Source organism: Lepidochelys olivacea (genome assembly GCF_965140295.1).
Source record: "Lepidochelys olivacea isolate rLepOli2 genome assembly, chromosome: 8".
Lineage (NCBI taxonomy): Eukaryota > Metazoa > Chordata > Testudines > Cheloniidae > Lepidochelys > Lepidochelys olivacea.
Window position 1 is genome coordinate 94,259,420 of NC_140418.1, and position 13,268 is coordinate 94,272,687.

A 13,268-nucleotide genomic window follows, 5' to 3' on the forward strand; every position below is an offset into this window, starting at 1 on the left:
AAATTGAAAAGAAACCTTGTCCAAAAAATCGTCAATAGAAGTTTAATATGTTGTTCATTTGTTAACCCTGAACTATATCCCACCTCATTCACAATCTCATTCCACACACTCAGTTATTTGTATTAGCCTATTGATTTTTAATGTTATCGCATCAAAGGGCTAGATAATCATATCTAATGAAGTGTACTTTTTATTTTATTTAGTACTGTGTATTTGTGTTTTAGGGGCCTCGTTACAGGTGTCCATGGCATTTACCAGCATTACAGCATATAAATGGTAAAATACACATAGCTGAATAGTTGGGATACGATCTTATATAGGAAGGATGGCATGGAATTGTGATTAAGGCATAGGGCTGGGTGTCAGGAGGACTGGGTTCTAATGCTGGGTCTACCACAGATTTCTTGTGTGGCCTTAGACAAAGCATGTAATCTCTTTATGCCTTAGTTTCCCCACCTGTTTAGAGCATCAAATAGAAGATATACTATACGTGCAGAGTATGAAACAATGAGACCACAAGTACCTGGTGCTACATTATTAATCACAAATATATGCACAGTTATACAGTGCACCATTGTTACATACAAATATACCTGGTGTTATATATATATTTTGTATTCACAGCATATAGCAGAATTGGGTATTTGGGCAGAATGATTATACTTGCATAGATATTCAGGAGTTATTTATTCAGTATATAAATAAGAGACTGACACTTTCCTAGATATACGGCAATTTGTGCTTACTGTTTGCTTTTCAAGTGTTACAAGTATGCTCCTTATGGTAAGATTAAAGCTCTGATCTATCCCACATCTCATATTTTGTTTAGCCACAACATTTCTCTAGGCTTTTCCTCTTGTGAGTTGCAAGGTGTTGCTGGTAATATTCCAAATAAATAACTCCGTTTGTTACTTCGAAGATTTGGGGGAACACCTCCCAGATAATAAAAGTTGGATATTTAATCAAAGTGTATTTTTCAGGTTTGCTGAAAGCTTAAGCGTGACTGACCAAATTGTTTGGATCTGTGAGTGGAAAAAATGTGTGATTTGGGTGTTCTGTTTACTTACACCCTTTCTTGCTTGGGCTTCAAACACAATCCAGGAAGCTATTGTGTAACTATTAGAAAAATTAGCAGACATAAGAGCATTCAATCAAAAGAAACGATGCAAAAACTGTGCCTAACCCTGGGAGAAAGGAGAAGAGCAACTTGCCACCAATTCAAAAATCAACAGCAATGACAAATTCACATAGGAAATAATATTCCAAATACACTGTGAAGCCTTCCCTGTTTAGACTGTAGCTGCCTCTGTTAGAGACCAGATGATTCTATCTCTGCTTTTACACTTTTGTTGACATAACAAATGTTGCCAGAGTGCTCTTGAATTGAACTGAATGTGCCAATAAACTATCAGAAAGAGATGGAGAGAGAAATGCCAGGGATGAATCCAGTTGGCTCTCCCAGTGAAGGAACTCTGGCTCTGCCTCTGCTCATGTTTGCTTTGTGCTGTAGTCAGTGATTTTTAAACTGTTTAACTACAGCTCTGAAATACACCAAGCTGAATCCTCTTTACTACTTCACATTAAATGGAGAATTTCTGCAGCCGGTGCTCAGTGCACTTCCCCATCTGCTCCCTCACCACATAGCTCCATAGGCAAATTCTTTGCCACTCCATCTGCCACCCCAAATGCTAACTTCTAGAAAATCAACACTGAAAAGTTCATGTTGCAAACTGATTTGCAGATTTCTTTTCCATTTCACCAACATTTGAATTCTGATGTAGAAGCTGTTATATTTTTTCCCGAAACTGCATACGTATAATACCACTGAAATGCAGGCACCCTTAGGGTGGAAGGTAGCCAAAAGGTGGACATCGTCATCATAGCCCTCTGGTGCGCCCTAATGGAGATCACCAGGGAAAATCCCTACCAATGGGATCTGAAATGTCGATAGAGGACCTACAGGAAGTACCTACATACCATAAACTGCATGAAATGCAGTCTCTCTGTCACTGAAAGGTGTAAAGCTGGCTGCTAATTGTACCTGCAATTCTAGAGAACCTTGGTAGTTCAAATCTGCTGCTTAAGCCACTAGTCCATCCTACGCTAGAAATAGATGTTTTGAACTGCTGTTGCATTTAACCCTGCAAATCCAAAAGGTCTCTCATTAAACTGACTGCTAGAAAGATGGAAGTGAAAAGTGTTTAGGGAAGATGATTGTGTGTGTGCATGCATGTGTGTGCACCAAAGCAGCATCAATATTTGTACCAAAGTCTCACATCTAGAAGAGAAACTAGCCAAACTTCTGTACCTCTCTTGTCTTGATGGCAGCAGTGGAGACAAGGCTTAATCTCAGAATCACTGCAGTGCCACATTATTTTAATTTAACATGGTGCCGTAAATTGTGGTAAAACATGGTATTACATTTCCAGTTCACCAAGCCTGTTACTAAGGGGATGCAATAATTTTACTCCACAAGTTAAAATTCTGAAATTCTTATTTAGTAAGAGCTCTGGACATTTATGGCCGGATTTTCTGAAGTGCTAAGCACTCACAACTTGAGTCAAAATTTATGGCAGCTGCAGGTTCTGAGCATTTCTGCAACTGTGGCCCTTAAAGTAATTTTTTAATATTGTATATATGTTGTCATTAGAATGTATGTATAGCTAGATAACTATAAACAGAAAACTATAATAAAGCCTAAGTGGTGCAGAGGACCTTATTATATTTGTCTTCCATGCACAAGTGAATCTCACCCAGCATGCAGAAGTAGTTCTTGCAAAGCCTTAAAAGATTGCTGGCTCAAATGGAGTAGGAAATGCTCTTGACAGATATCAAATAGGAATAGAAATATAGAAAATGGGTGGACGAGGTCTCTCACTCCTCTCACAAAGCTAAAAGTGGCAGTAATGGCACATAAATTTGAGTCAGTTGATACCACTGATCTGAAAGCAGGCTTATCGGGTAAATTAATTCATATGAAAGGTTCTTTATATGAAATCCCTGTGGACCTTGTCCATATAAATATAACATTGTTTTATTTGTGATTTTTGCTATTGATTGGGCACCATTTACAAGATGCTTTGCTGCTTTCCCTGCAGGATAATTCTCATTGGGAGTCTTACTGCTCTGCCCCAGGACTCAGTAAATAGGCAGCCTCATTAAAAAGGGAATAGTGATATTATGGCCGTGACTTTGTAACACCACCCAACGCTCATATTTGACATGATTGCTGGCCTCTCTAAGTGCTTAATTGATTCGGGAGAACTGGAGGCCAGAGCGTGGAAATCCAAGGGGCAAGATGAGGATCAAGGGTGAACAAATTTATGACAGGCTCTAAGCAGCCTGAGGGAAATTAGAAATGCTACTGATCTCTGAGGTACCTCAATCAATTCAGTATGGTGTACGGAGGGGGCAATATGGGAAAGGGGCAGAAGCAGAGGACAGACTGTAGAAAAAGGAGAGAAAATAATGACTAGGTAGGTACAGAGGCCAAAAGTGCCTGTGGAAGGGGAGCGCGGGGTCAGTGGACATTACAGCGACCCTTAAATTGCAGTACCAAAGACGAAACAGGCCCATTGCTACACCATAGTTTGCATCGAGGATTCCGTCCACCACTCCACCTGCCAAACCTGTTCAGAGACCCCCTGCGCAAAGCCTGTTTACTTGTTCTTCGTGCACAGGTCAGGGTTAGGCCTGCTTTGTATGGTGGTAGTGACTGAGCTCTCTGGCTTTTTAAAGTGCTGTTTGCCACTCTATCTCCTAAACTTCAAATTCAGAAAATCCGTCCAAAAATGTAAGGAAAACAAAAGGGCTGTACTAATGAGGTCCCATTCCCCTTAGCCTTGCGAGACTGCAAGTACTGTGAACAGCTAGAGTACTGAGCAGTCGTGTATACCACTCTTCGTTATCCTGTGTGTGGCTACTTATCCATGCTTTTATCGTATTTTTGAATCCTGTATATTTTGTACTGCGGATAGTGTTGCATACGGACTCGAACCATAATATTGACGATATGTATAATGGATTTTTTTAAAACAACTAAGGCTTAAATGGTAAAGCAAATTACTTTCTAATTTATGCAGAATTTAATTGACTGTATTGAACCATAATACAAATTAAGCCATCGCTGTAATTTGTTCTGTCATACTGCAGCCCTCCAAACAATTTGATACTTCATTTATAAATTGGTAAATGGCTCATAGAAGCACTCAGCAAAGATATTGTAAAATTGTCAAATCACAGCTGAAGTAATGTATCAGGGAGGATAATAAACGGGGGTCTGATGAACACCCCTTGAGTGAATTATGGAATACTTATTTCATATGCCCATCATCCTCTAGAGGCAGGATTATGTCATCATAAAAGTCCTGAGGATAAAAGAGAAGGAGAGAGAGAAAATTAGAATGTGAGCATGAGTACTTGAGTGTGGAACAACAGCTCCAACTGAACGATGGGGGGTTGGCTTTGTTTCATTTCTGGTTGGGGCTATGGAACAGTGTTTAAGAGTAGTAACTGAATGCAAGCAGTATTATAAAACTCATTGGATAAAGAAAATATTTGCATCGATTAGTCATATTTTACAGGCCAGATTAAATTAGCGTCTGGTGGATTCTCCTAAATTAATCACAATCTATAAAGATCATGTATTTGTAGACTGACTCTGTTCTTTTGTTCTGCTGGCCATTTCTAATTTCTGCTTGAGAAGAGAGAGACATCTGGCCATATTCTCCATCACTTTACACCAGTGCAAAGTGGGGGTTAAATGCTACCATATCTGATTAGCTACAGGACACGATTCTGATCTCCAGTTTTATACAGATTTTACTCCATTGACCGCAATGGGGTTACTTCCAATTTACTACAACAGTGTAAGTGTATGGTAGAGAAGAATCAGGCACATACTTATTAAGCCAAAACTTTAGATTAAGTTAGTTGAAAATTAAAAAAAATAAATCAAGTAACTCATAGACTCACCTAGGTTTGCAAAAGAACAATTTCAAATGATTATGTTCATCTGCATTTCAGTATAACTGTATGCACAACATTTCATTTTATGTATGTGTTCCAAGGCTGGACGAAATTATGACACTTGTGCTCAGAATCTCTCTCTGACTAATGAAAACTTCTTGAGAGCAATCTTTCTAAACACTCCATAAAGTGAAATATGCAAAAGGATAAAGCTGCAGACACCTTTACTTATTTTGATACCAAGGCAATATTGAGCATCATCACCAATTACAAATGTAATGATTTTAGAACCATTAATGAGGGTTTCCAAATAAATTAAAATGTCTCCATCTGATGTCCTGCCTTGTAGATGATATTTCTCCACATCAGAATAATCTTCAAATCTAATTCTACCAGGAACGAGTTTAATTTCAGTGCAAAATGCTGCCTGGCGATCAATAAAAAACTTTTATTTAAGAGGAGTCTGAGATAACATTCTCTATAATATACAGCATTTAGAGACAGGGGAACATTTCATTTCACTGTTACAGAGAGCATGCAACTTGAGCTGAGAATAAACAAAATCAATATCCCTATATTATATAACTACGATCTCATCGTCAGTTTTACATCATTAACACATTGGGAAATCGGCATCTCTCATGAACAACAGCCATCTAAAACCCAGCCTTGTTCAAATTGAAGTCAATGGCAGTACACCCATTAGCCTGAACATGAGCCATCTTGAACCTCAAAAGTTGTGTGACACTAACAAAATGAAAAAATATCCAGTCTTTTGTCTTAAAAGCAGTCATCTCTATCCTATATGTTACATTTCCATTTTAATTTCATTCTCCATTTCTACAGCAATCTCATCACTCGCACCCCTCTCACACACAGACACACACTCGCTCTGTTTTCACACATTTCAAAAAATGTTTTTAAACTGTAAACATAACCGATTGTTTAGAGCTCAGGGTACCAGGCTGATTGTCCATATGTGTTTTTTCTCAAAAAGGGCAGGAATCTGATCCTCCAGATTCTGAGGTTGTGTCTGCAGTTGAGAGTGGTATTCTTTTTAGACTGTAAAAATGATCTACTCATCTGAACTTCTCACTTCCTACATGTCTCCTGCTCTTTACAGTCTGGAGGATCAGATCCCTTTTAGACTGTGAAGAGCAGGAGACGTGGGAAGTAAGAAATTCAGACAAGTAGATCATTTTAGGTAAATAGTTTGAGAACAGACATATAAAGGAGTTGTCTACACTCGAGGTAGCCCTGACTCAATAATTGGTGTAGACGGGGACGTAGTAGAGGGGTTTGGTTCAGTTGGTGCAAACCTTGGCTTGCCCTTGGTTACACTTAAGGGGTCATCACTTGTGCTACTCTTCTGTACTCTTAGCTCCGTCCATGGCATTCCTCTCTACGTGGTCCAAAGAGATGGGCTTGGCGCTTCCATGGACAAAGGGACTGCTGCTTATATATTTGCCTCTGCAGCTCCTATATTGTCTCTGGACCTGAGGTAGACTATGGGGTCTCAGCCCCTTTTATACCAGGCTTTATAAAGCCTTTTTATTTCAGAAGGACTTTGAAAGAGGATGCTCGTTTATTTACTGCATTAAATACAGCTGTATAGAAATGTTCACAATTAAAATGAAAAGCCATGCATTTGGGTGCTTTCATATTTTCTTGTGACATCAAAAACAGGCCTTTCATACACAGTTTTGCAATAAAATTTGCAAATTTTTCAGAGAGAAATGGGCCATTGTCAACTAAAAACCAATCCCTTTTCAAACCAAAAAGGGGGGAAATTTCACGAGTTTTCTAGAAAAGTAAATTTTTGCCGCTCCAAGGTTCCCTGAATGAAATTCTAAAAATACAATTTTATAGTCTGATAATTTTGCAATTGATTCCATAGGGAGTAAGATCAGGCCTTAGGCCCCAGTCCTACAGTCAGTGTGGCTCTCTGCTGCCATAGAAGTCCTCCCATATGGATCCAGTAAGAGGCTTGGAGCCATAATCCTGATAATCAGATAGGTGGTGCTTGTTATTTTATAAATTTTAGTCATAAAATCAATTGCTAAGGTGCCTAGAATACTTTCATATGTCAGAATTAGGTAATAATATCATACTTCTATTGAATTATCTCTCACCATAAAGTATTGGCAGAAACATTTATGCAAAACATGAACACAATGCTTAAATTGGTCAAAACACTTGTTTAGAGATCACCTCGGTACCATACTGATTGCACTCTCCAAACATTGCTATTCATTTTGACGCAATGACTTTTTAAAATTTGGTAGACATACGAAGCCACAGGTAAAATGTGTGTCTTGAGAATGAAATTATAGCTTAAATGGAATGTTTTTATAGATGTGTTTTGGTATGCTTTTTTAATAGCTACTACAGCACCATCATGCAGTTCATGAAATTTCGTACATTGCAAAGGATATCACAGACCACCGAGCCTTTGGATATGTGTGTGGAAAGGAAGGAAATCATAGATTTGTGGCAATAAAAACTGCCCAGGCAGTAAGTATCAAATCTTTATCATTTTCTATAGTTTAACTCACTTTGAAAGTTATGTCTATTATGTTGCTGTTCAAAAGGGCATGCTAGCTTGTTTGTGCAAAATACATGCTGTCAAATGTGTCTGCAAAGAAGTTCTTAGATGGAGGATTAGCAATACCAGTCTGAGAAAAAGGGAATGTACTTCACCCTTCTTAATTTTTCTTGATGTATTCCTTCTAATTAGTAATTATTTTCCTTTCTAATTAAACTAGATACATTGACGGAATACAAATCATAGAATCATAGAATATCAGGGTTGGAAGGGACCTCAGGAGGTCATCTAGTCCAACCCCCTGCTCAAAGCAGGACTAATCCCCAATTTTTGCCCCAGATCCCTAAATGGCCCCCTCAAGGATTGAACCCACAACCCTGGCTTTAGCAGGCTAATGCTCAAACCATTGAGCTATCCCTCCCTCCCCCAAAATAAATAAGTTTACGTATATTCGTAGACTCATTTAAACAGAAAATGATAGAAAACAAATAGCCACTTAGCATAAAATCTGCCCTAATTTTGTTGTATTAGAAACCACCAATAAATATAAGCAATGCTTTCAATACTCATAAGTATAATTATCATTAATCTGCAAATATAATTAGTTATATAGAAATGAACCTTAGCCTAGATTCAATTTTCTAAACTAATATAAACAAGGTAGAAATTAAGTCAGTGTGAATTTCCTTCTCTTGAAAGATAGCTATCACTGTTCTACCAACAGGACCCCGGGAAAAGTCGTCTTTCCTTTATTAAAATTTACTTACTGTTTTTGCTTCAATAGGCTGAGCCTGTAATTCTGGACTTGCGAGACCTGTTTCAGCTCATTTATGAATTGAAACAAAGGGAAGAAATGGAAAAAAAGGCACAAAAGGACAAGCAGTGTGAACAAGCAGTATACCAGGTATCTATGTGTGCTTAGCTTATTGCCAGTCAGAGGATAGTGGTAGGGGTTTCAGGATCATGCTCCACACGGACAAATGGAAAGGCAACAGCTCTCACTGTGTCAACGTAGGGTTAAACAGTGATGGAAATTGTAATACTGGGAAAGATGAAAATCTTAGAAACATGAAATGATCTACTCATTTCCTATCGGGAGTGTTGCTTTGAATTAGAGTGACAAATTTTAGTGGAAGCCAGCATGTTGGGTAGATCTGTTTTAAGAGTGACTGGTAATTGTAGCACAGTTCAAATTTTGCTTCAGAATGTGTCATCTTAAATAAAATCAGACAAGGTGCAGCTTTGATTAAAAGTTACCTTGTGCAATAACACAACAGTTATCTGTAAACTCAAAAAGAAATATCTATTTTTAACGTACAATGAGCTCATTTCTTTGCTGTCCTTTAATTTCCGAATACAGTCTTGTTTCTCTGCTGTTTATGTTCTTTGCTTTTACTGCCTGGCCTCTTTGCTGTAGACAATTTTGGAAGAAGATGTAGAAGATCCTGTGTACCAGGTAATTTCTGAAGCTGTACAGATTATGTTTCAGAAATAGTTAGATATACATTATCCTATTTTCAGACACAGGCTACCGTTGTAACAAAGTACTGCTTTTTAATACATTTTAAGTAGAGGGAGAGTTTTAATACATTTTAAATAGAGTAGTACTTAATACATTTTAAGTAGAGGGAGAAAAATCTCAAAGCAGAATATTTACTAGAGACTACGTTCTAAATAATAATACTAATATGTAATATTACAATATAGGATGGAAACATTAAATACTAGTTTAGAATGTCATTTAGAAACTGAATTGAAAGTTTTCTCTCCAGAAATAATGACACATCTTTGGGGGAAAGGTAACGAAAACATAAGCTATTTTGAAAACAACAAAGAGGGTGAAATCCTGGCCCCATGGAAGTCAATGGAAGTTTTGCCATTGACTTTCCTGGGGCCAGAATTTCTCCCAGAGCATCAATATTTGTATTGGGGGAAAAATGGAATTGACTACTGTAACCAGTTGATTTGCTGTATTCGCAGTTTGGGTCTTATTAAATAATAGAGCCTAACTTTAAAGCCCAACGTTATTCAGACTATGATTTCTTCCAACTTAATGGAAAAGGTGATGAATTTAGAAATACACCAATATATTTACATCCAGCAAGTTAGTCAGATTTTTAAAAAGACGTCGGCTGTTGTGCATACTCACTCTAATGTTTTGCTGGAAACGTAGGATCCTAATAATGTGAAATGCTATTTCATTTGAGGCTAAGATTTTCAGAAATAATTAGAGACTTCAGGTGCCTCTATTTATGCATGCCAGCTTAATACACTTTAAAGGAGCCTGGTTTCAGGAGGGTGAGCTTTCAGTGAAAATCAGGCCCCGTTGAAATGCCCCATAGGAGGCATCCAAAATGGAGACAACCTTAATCATTATTCACTTTTGAAAAACTTGGCTAAAAGTTTTATTTTGAAAACCCTAAACAGTAAGGACTGTAAAGCTGTAACCTAAAAAAAGTAAAGCAAAGTAGCAAACTATTACTATGAAACTTGTGACATAAGCATCAAACTGTTCTCTGAGTTTTGGTTTAGCTTTCTTATTCACTACTAATAAATGTGTGTGTGGGCGGGAATGATGGCTATGCAGCCCAGAGGCCTGTTCCTGCTTCCATTGAAGTCCATGTCAAAATTCCCGTTTACTTCAATGGGAGCAGAAACTGGCTTCAGACTGTATCCCTAGTGAGAAAGCAGCAGGAAGTTGATCTAATAATCATTAAAGAAGAGCCAGGTCTGTTTTTTTGCTCTTTCATTAAAAATAAAACAATATAACTCTGTGCTTTCCAGCAAACCAGTTATCGTTGTGCCAACCTATACTTTGAACCTGTTTCCTTAATACCTGCCTGTGTTTTTTTGTTTTGTTTTTTTTTTAATCTGGAATTCCAAATTGCCTTTTTTCCCTTCTGTTTCATCTTTGACCTTTCCTCTTTGGCGGCTGATGTAATAGTACATTGTGTTTGAGGCTGGACATGAGCCAATCCGTGAGCCTGAAACAGAAGAAAACATATATCAGGTATAAAATGGCTACATCTGTGTTACTAGTGCACCCAATGCAAACATTTAGCAAAGCACATTTCATAGACTGAAGTTCACTTTTATTAGTTTTCATTCACCATGACATTTCATCCTCATTCAAGTTACATAAATAATTTTTACAGTCTCAGTATGCTTTCAAAATGTATCCACTTTATCTTTGGTAACTGATGTAGGGTCCTAAACATTATGCACTCTGTATAGTATGACAAATAGTAGATTCCTTTCTTTCCTTTTAATCTGCAATGTTTTTTATAACTGCATCCAGTTTTACAACATGCATACACATACACACACAGCCCAGTCCTGCATTCTGTACTCTGACAAATCTCCCATTGATGGTAATCTAAAATACCCCTTTTGTCATTCAGTCCATCCTCCAGGGGTCAGTGCAGGACTTATCAAAAGATTATTTAATTCAGTTTAAATCACAAACAAGAGCATATCTGGAGACAGAGAGATCTCTGTTCTATTAAAAGAAATTACAACCGAAAAATCAAGATTCCAATAAATCCTTCTTAGGGTGGAGAGTTACAAAGTGCCCCAGCATTTTGTTGGGATGTAGTATAGGTTGATCTGGTTGTAACTCAAACCTTTAAAAACAGACACAAGTTGGGATGGAATGGAGGAGGAGGGGAGGGAAATTAAAAGAAAAAAAGAGAGTAATGAAAGAAAGAATGAAGAAGAGAATAGAAGAACAAAGGAACAGAATGGGATTTAGGCCAGAAGAGAGAGGAGTAAGAAGGTGGAACACAAGTAAATGAGTGGGATTTAGCACATTCTGTAATTTAATCATTGGCTCATTAAGTTCATATGTTCATTTAAGCCTACAAAGCTGTGTTGTTCTCCCATTACTAACTAAAATAGGCTATGTAGCCCGCTGCCAGTGCGCTAAAGCCACTCAGGGTGAATGTATTTTCCTGCACACACAGTGTGTTAAGTTTGGAGATAAGCTAGGACAGGGTCCTCAACCCTTTTCTTTCTGAGGGCCCCCCAACATGCAATAGCCACGGCTCACCTGTGCCACAAGAACTGCTTTTCTGCACATCCTGCTGATTAAAAGCCAGGACCGGTGTTAGGGGGTAGCAAGCAGGGCAATTGCCATGGGCCCCATGCCACAAAGCTAAGTTGTTTGGGCTTCGGCTTCAGCCCCGAGTGATGGGGCTCGGGCTTCGGCTTTCTTGTTTATTTTGGCAGACTCCTGAAACCTGCTCACATCCCCTCAGGGGGCCCTGGACCCCTGGTTGAGAACTGCTGAGCTAGGACATATGGTTTGAAGTGTAGTTGCTGTCTGAAAAGTGACCTTATTTAAAATTCTCTCTGTAAGTGTCATACTCCTGCTTACCCCATAATTTTCATATCAAATGCATGCAGTCAGCTTAAGATATTTTGCTTGGTGGTGACCAAAATGCAGAGCTGTTGAAGAAGTCATAGAATATCTGGGTTGGAAGGAACCTCAGGAGGTCATCTAGTCCAACCCCCTGCTCAAAGCAGGACCAATCCCCAATTTTTGCCCCAGGTCCCTAAATGGCCCCCTCAAGGATTGAATTCACAACCCTGGGTTTAGCAGGCCAATGCTCAAACCACTGAGCTTTCCCTCCCCTCATAAATGTATCAGTGAAGCCAGGGAAGGAAGGTGAAGGAGATCCCTAAGAAGTGTTAATAGGTGGCTGAAAGGGAGTCCTGGTCAATGGTATCAGACAAGGCACTGAGGTTGAGAAGAATGAGAGAGAGGAGCCCATTCATACAAACGGCAGTTGCCTTTCCAGGAGCGATGAAAGCCAGACCAGACTCAATCAAAACCATTTGTTCTGAGGGACCTAGAGAACGTGAATGAATAACCATTGTGTTTCCAAGGTTTTGCTAAAATGGAAAGAAAGGATGGTAAACCAGGGATGAGATCTGTATTGATCTGGAAGTGCTGCCTCTGCCCTCTGAGTCACCAGTGAATTGTTCAAGGCTTCATTTGATAGAAGCTGGACATGGTGAAAGTTTTCTTTCCTAAGTGGTGGCAATGAAAATCATGCCAGTTTCACCTGTGATCCCTTGTACTTCTCTACGTTTACTACAGGCAATACACTGAATATGGCTAGCACTGCGATTAGCTAACCACAAATCTTAGTTAGTTATCTATTGCAATAGACAAACACTGAAGTATCACCACAGTAGAGTTTCCAATGGCCATGGCACTCTAGTCTCAATGTACCTTATGATTTCCCTAGCTGCTGTAAATCTAGGTGCTCACAACCTTCCGATTACACTTACATCATTGAAAAAGCTGTTTCTTTTACAGGTCTTGACGAACTCAGAACCAGTCAGTTTAGTATCATTAGTAAGATTCCTCTGAACTAGATTCTTCCTTGTTGCCTAATTCTTTCTGTCTCCTACAAGTTACTGTTTCTGTCCATACTTAACTATGGGAATCTTGCAAGCTCCTCATTGACCTGTAACTTAAGCACTCTGAAATGACACATCCTCGTTGCCTGTAATAAGCAGTGTACAAGACAGACAGGCCACAGCGATGTTTTGACTCAAGGCAGTTTCTCTCTGTGGTGGCTGGCTCCCCAGGAACAAGTGTCCTCCATCTCAGACATTTTGTTTGGTCTTATTCACCCCTTCTTTTTGTGGTGCCATCCTGCTTTTCCTACCTAAGGCCGTTGTACAAAGAGTTCATTTTCCCCCAAGTACAAAAGGTCCCTGAGTGGTAGTTAGTTAAATAAAAAAC

General features: G+C 38.8%; 1 protein-coding gene across 5 annotated transcripts in view; it reads left to right on the top strand.

Annotated features, from left to right (window-relative positions):
- Window positions 1-13,268, top strand: part of DAB1 (DAB adaptor protein 1) — a 685,851-nt gene that overhangs the window by 614,919 nt on the left and 57,664 nt on the right. For 4 of the 5 annotated variants that reach the window (XM_084636866.1, XM_084636868.1, XM_084636867.1 and 1 more), the window contains exons 5-6: window positions 7,351-7,482; window positions 8,298-8,417. In XM_084636866.1, the coding sequence (XP_084492992.1) occupies window positions 7,351-7,482; window positions 8,298-8,417 (252 nt within the window). Of the gene's footprint in view, window positions 1-7,350; window positions 7,483-8,297; window positions 8,418-8,930; window positions 8,970-10,457; window positions 10,524-13,268 lie in introns of all 5 variants that reach the window. The other variant, XM_084636865.1, reaches the window with a different exon arrangement.